The following is a 3,122-nucleotide window of genomic DNA, read 5'->3' on the forward strand; positions in this document are numbered from 1 at the left end:
AAAGTTAGAATCAAAAAGCCCCAGTTCTGCAAGTTGTTCCAGATTGATTGCATCTAATTTCAGTGGGGCTATACCAAGCTACAGGGATCACTGAATAGGACATCCTGGAGGATCAGTGCCTAAATAGACAAAACAAAATGTATGGGAAAAGTCAAACCTACAGGATGATAAGGGTAATAATATGCAACCAATTTATATTATTTTTAAAGGTTTTGCTTATGTCTCTTTTCCACTCAACTGTATTATGGGAGCATATGTGGATGTATGTATGAAAGACAGAGGGAAGAATCAACGGCATAACAGCTCCCACTCTCCTGCAGTGTTGCTCTTGGTGTTCTAGCACACCAGTATTTTTACACAGGGATTGTACTCTGTGAGCCTTGGAGATGTTTGCTGCAGGTTCTTAAGGCTCTAGCACTCAATGGCTTCCCATCTGCATTCACACTGCAAATCAGTAACAGAGGGGTTTTTTTTGTTTTTTTCCCCTAGGCCTGGCAAAGTAAAACATGCAAATAACCTGACTACCAGAGCTCCAGCAATTATAAAAGAGATTACAACAACAGTTCCTATCTCAGCCCAGCAACAAAGGAATATGGGTAAGAATCTCATGATCATTCCATACCCGCTCCCTGCCTGCAGGCCACAACTTTCCCTATAGCTTCCTTTTGTGCCTACTGCTGCCCTCCACCAGCAGTACAGTGTGTCTCCGACCAGCTCTCAGCTTTTTCCAGTTCCTGAACCACTCTTCAACCAGCTCCCTCACATGCAGCCTCTGCCTCTTTGCCAAGTCCAGTCCTTTCTGAACTCCAGGATGTGCCTCCTTTAACAGGACAGGAGGGATTGTGGAGCTCTCTGCTGCCTGAGTATTAAACAGGGCAGTGCCATAGCAAAGGGGATGGGGGTGGGGAGGGACGAGCGGGCTGACTGCCCCAGGCACCAAAGCAAAGTGGTGCCAAGAGGTGCTGCAGAGCCAAGGTGGGGTGCAGGACGGAGTTGCAAGCAGCAAATTTGGAGGGGCATTTGGGGGGACAGGGGGAGGGTAACTCCCACTGCAGCACACACTCCCAGGCAAGCATGGGGAGGGCAAGCGCACCCTGGATCTGTGCACAGGGCAAGGACGGGCTGTCGCTGCAGACTTTGCCCTGAGTGCCAAACTTCCTTGCCAGGGCACTGAAACAGGGTAAGGTTGTACCAGATCCTCTCCTTACAGCTCAGCTGGTCTTAAGGTAACCAGTAATGACCCTGTGAGTTTATTACATTCATAATAAAGGAAGGAGGAAGAAGAGAGGCAAAGGGAGATGAAGAGAAGGGGTAGACTGAGAAGAGTATGAGTGACTGAGACAGCGGGAATGCCCCTGGAAGAAGGTCGGTCAGCAGCCAATCCCTAGAGGAAAAAAAAAAGTATTCAGCATTTAAGTGGAAGAAGGCAGAGTCTGATGACATTGCCCATGCTGTGAAAGTTGCTATTTCCAGAAGAAAAATCTCCACTCCTGGGACTTGTTGACACCTGCCTCTGCTCCCCACAGCTTCTGTATCTAAAGGGAAAAAGTTGCCTGGAGCTTTGTGACCCTAGGGGGTGCTTTCAGAATGGGGCTTTCCCAATTTCCTCTGAGGATGGAGCTCAGTAGACACCAGTGGAACCTTATCCACCATGTCCCAATTTATTGTACACTTCCTCAAGCTCCTGCCAAGCTTTTTTCCTGGGCTTCACTCTAACAGCATTTTGGGTGTACAGGAGTGCAGGTGTGATTATTGTAACGAGTGCTCAGGTGCAGGGATATGGGTTTTTCGGACTGGTCTGTTTTGAAAGCGTTCTGAGTTGATGTGTGTGTGTATACATACATACATACATATATATATATATATATGTGTGTGTGCGTTCACATGTGTGTGTGTATATTTCCCAAAAAACCCAACTCTATAGTCGGCTACTAGAGAAGTGTGTTTGGGAGGTGGCCTTTTGGCTCATATCAAGTGTAGGGGGCATCCAGATCCCAAGACCTCTGGGCTTGGGCCTGCATGTTGGATGCCTGCCAATGGATTTAGGAGTATCTGAAGTCCCAGAGTGAGAGCCTAGGCTAGAGGATGCTCGCCAGTTGTAGCACCATGCATGGTGTTTAGAATGATTAAGTCCTGCCTGATCGATTGATATGGTTTTTGGAATGCTTGAGTTCTGTCCAATCAATATGATTTGGCTGATTTGACCTGGAACACAAAATGTATATTTTAAAAAATCCTGTTTTTTTTCCTTCAGCCCTTGGGTCTAAGTGAGAGGGGGTTGCTTAGAACCAGATAGTGGCCTGGGGAGCTGCCACAGGGGGGGTTCCCTTGCCAGTCTGGTTTGGGAAACCCACTTGCCTGGCTAGTTCTGCCACAATAATCTGAATTATGTTGATAGCGAGGAACATCTATTTTCAATATTATGTTAAAACACAGATTTGAATTACAGTAATAACAAACAACTAGTTTTTGTTAACAGGGACTCGCATGTAAAAGTTGTGCAATGTCATATGACTCCATAGCTCATACGCTTTTGACAATGAAGCAAGGAACCCAGTCATGGGAAGCATAACACAAGTCTTCCTGCCTTGATTAAAATCTCAGGCCATATAGCAGATAAATATGTGTTTTAGCATTGCCATTTTTATTATTTTAGGATAAATGCATGAGTCATGCCCTCCATCTACTAGGTATCACAAAGCTGCAGCATATCACATTTCAAAACATTGCATTATGGGAATATGAGTTTATTTTAAAGGTGAGGATAGTTATTTCTGCATATGTGAATATACTCCTAGTCTAGTGGATCAACCTGACGCACCTAGAAAATATGGAGTGGGTGAGAATCTTATTTTCTGAGATGAACCTAAAAAATATGTAGTGGGCAAGAATCCTATTTTTATAAAATATATTGTAGTATTTCAAGACTATTGGCACAAAAGGCACCGTGCTAACAATGGGTGGATCAGTCATCTGTATGCACACTTGTCATCATACACTCCTGTTCCTGCTTTTGCTGGAACTTTATCCATACTATAAAATTTGAGCAGTGTAAAGCTGATGGGGCAGGAGTGGTGGCATGTAACTGCTACTGATGTTTTTCCCCTGTAAAACAGGGAAAG

The 3,122-nt window shown here is 44.9% G+C and overlaps 1 protein-coding gene across 2 annotated transcripts in view; it reads left to right on the top strand.

The window, feature by feature from the left end:
• TSNAX (translin associated factor X) overlaps positions 1–3,122 on the top strand; it is a 55,592-nt gene that overhangs the window by 4,830 nt on the left and 47,640 nt on the right. The window contains exon 2 of one of the 2 annotated variants that reach the window (XM_025208656.1): positions 490–596. In XM_025208656.1, coding sequence (XP_025064441.1) covers positions 593–596 — 4 coding nt within the window. In that variant the 5' untranslated portion in view covers positions 490–592. Of the gene's footprint in view, positions 1–228; positions 597–3,122 lie in introns of those variants that run through there. The other variant, XM_006027444.3, reaches the window with a different exon arrangement.

This window comes from Alligator sinensis, unplaced genomic scaffold (genome assembly GCF_000455745.1).
Source record: "Alligator sinensis unplaced genomic scaffold, ASM45574v1 scaffold93_1, whole genome shotgun sequence".
Taxonomy (NCBI): domain Eukaryota; kingdom Metazoa; phylum Chordata; order Crocodylia; family Alligatoridae; genus Alligator; species Alligator sinensis.